General features: G+C 49.6%; 1 protein-coding gene across 1 annotated transcript in view; it reads right to left on the bottom strand.

The window, feature by feature from the left end:
• tnr (tenascin R (restrictin, janusin)) overlaps positions 1-2,500 on the bottom strand; it is a 241,289-nt gene that overhangs the window by 52,238 nt on the left and 186,551 nt on the right. Inside the window, exon 8 of the mRNA XM_066681136.1 lies at positions 148-298. Coding sequence (XP_066537233.1) covers positions 148-298 — 151 coding nt within the window. The remainder of the gene's footprint in view (positions 1-147; positions 299-2,500) is intronic.

Consider the following 2,500-nt stretch of genomic DNA (forward strand, 5'->3'; position numbering starts at 1 on the left):
TTTACATAAAGTGTATAAACACCTGAGGAGCCCCTCATTCACAAACAGACTTTTAACGCACACACACACACACACACACACACACACACACACAGGATGTAGTCTCCAGGCAGTGTGCTGGGGTCACACGGTGTGGTCTGGACTCACGTGTGCTGATGCTGGCGGTGACGGGTTGACTCCGCCCCTGGTCTTTAAGAGCCACCAGGTTAACGGTGTACTCCTCCCCCGGCCGAAGCCCTGTCTGATGGAAGGAGGTGATGGTACTGGGCAACTGGGCGGTCATCCCTCCATCATTATCCTGGAGCATGCACACACACACACACACACACACACACACACGTAAAGAAACACATAGTGAAAATATATACTGCGGCTGTCTTTCATATATTCAGGAATCTAACTTTGTGCATGTATTGTGTAAAATATGCTCTGTTCCAAACAGTGCCCTACTCCCTACAGAGTGCACTTCACAGATTATAAAACTAATGCCACTGCTCACAGTGCTGTAAATGTTAGAAGGACTAATGAATGTTAACGCCCAATGTAAATATTTATATTATCAAACACACAATACATATTTTGAGTGAAAAAAAAAACAACCTCTGTATATGACCTACATAGGGTGGAGGAAGACATTTGTAATTCAGCCCTACTGATCTGGCCATGTTTCACAGTGACGAAAACACACTGTTCCTGTGGTTTAGGGGAGTGGCTTTAAAGGTGGAAGAAGAAGGAGGGACCCTATCCCTCACCATGACTCTTACCTTACTCCACCCTAAGCCTGGGCTCAACCTCTAAAGCACTAACCTCTAAAGACCTAAACCCCTAAGTCCCAAACCCCCTAGCCCCCTAACCCCTAAAGCCCTAAACCCCTAATTCCCAACCCCCCTAGCCCACTAAACCCCTAAAGCCCTAATCCCCCTAAACCCCTAAGTCCCAAACCCCCTAGCCCACTAACCCCTAGCCCCCTAAACCCCTAAACCCCTAACTCCCAAACCCCCTAGCCCCCCTAACCCCTAAAGCCCTAATTCCAAACCTCCCTAGCCCCCTAACCCCTAAAGCCCTAATTCCCAAAGCCCCTAGCCCACTAACCCCCTAAACCCCTAAGTCCCAATCCCCCTAGCCCTCTAACCTCTAAAGCCCAAAACCCCTAATTCCCAAACCCCCTAGCCCCCTAAGTGCCAAACCACCTAGCCCCCTAAACCCCTAAAAGCCCTAAACCCCTAATTCCCAAACCCCCTAGCCCCCTAAACCTCTAACTCCCTAGCCCCCTATTCCCCAAAGCCCTAATTCCCAACCCCCCTAGCCCCCTAAACCCCTAAAAGCCCTAAACCCCTAAGTCCCAAACCCCCTAGCCCCCTAACCCCTAAACCCATAAGCCCCTAAACCCCATATCCCCTTAAAGCCCTAAATCCTATCCAAACTAAATCCCAAAACCTCGGCATGATGGTAATATTTACTGGTTTTCTGGTTGTAGGTCTCAGCTCATGGTCTCCACAAGGAAGAGAAACAGAAATAAATAAATATATTATATTTATATCTCAAGATGGAGGTGAAAAGACTCATGCAGCAGGAAACAGTAAACACTGCAGACGAGCAGACAGCCCTCCAGCCGAGTGTGTAATGAATCTGCCAGGTGTTTTACCACAGCGCATACTCCCACAATGACAAGCTGGGTCTCTCTCTCTCTCTCTCTCTCTCTCTCTCTCTCTCTCTCCCTCACACACTCGATACACCATCCTTCTCAGACCTGGACAAACAGAAGGACATGTACACAGTGTCCCTCTTACTGTCCTGGTCCTTGTGACTCAACCTCACACAGGGAGCCTGTGTTCTCTTTCTAACAGAACCTTTCTGACCCCTACTGACCCCTAGTGGGCTGGCTGTGTCAGATATCCTGCCCCCACTCTGGAGATGAGAGGTCTGATGATCCAGAGCCAAACGCCGGTGGGCTTTATACCCCTCTGACAGACACCGGGGGTTGAGCATGTGGATTGTGCTTTTATACAAGCTGCCTGTGCATGACAAAGTCTTTCTACACAGAGGGTGCACCTTAAAATGACAGAAGAAACACCACCCGAGCTGTTAAAGGTGGAGGAGACCATGGGCCCAGAGTCAAGAACCTTTCTCTGGATGGGTTTAATGCTGTAACACCACCCTTGCTAGTGGGTGCTATACGCGTGGATCAGACACAGCAGTGCTGCTGGAGTTTTTAAACCCTGTGTTCACTCTCTGTCCACTCTGTGAGACACTCCTCCCTCGTTGGTCCACCTTGTAGATGTAGAGTCAGAGACAGTAGCTCATCTGTCGCTGCACAGTGTGTGTCGCTCGTCCTCTAGTCCTTCATCAGTGACACAGGACGCTGTCGGCTGGATGTTTTTCGGTCGGTGGACTGTTCTCGGTCCAGACACTGAGGGGTTTAAAAACTCCAGCAGCACTGCTGTGTCTGATCCACTCTACACCAGCACAACACACACTAACACACCACCACCACGTTAGT

Source organism: Hoplias malabaricus, chromosome 9 (assembly GCF_029633855.1).
Source record: "Hoplias malabaricus isolate fHopMal1 chromosome 9, fHopMal1.hap1, whole genome shotgun sequence".
In the NCBI taxonomy this organism is placed as follows: domain Eukaryota; kingdom Metazoa; phylum Chordata; class Actinopteri; order Characiformes; family Erythrinidae; genus Hoplias; species Hoplias malabaricus.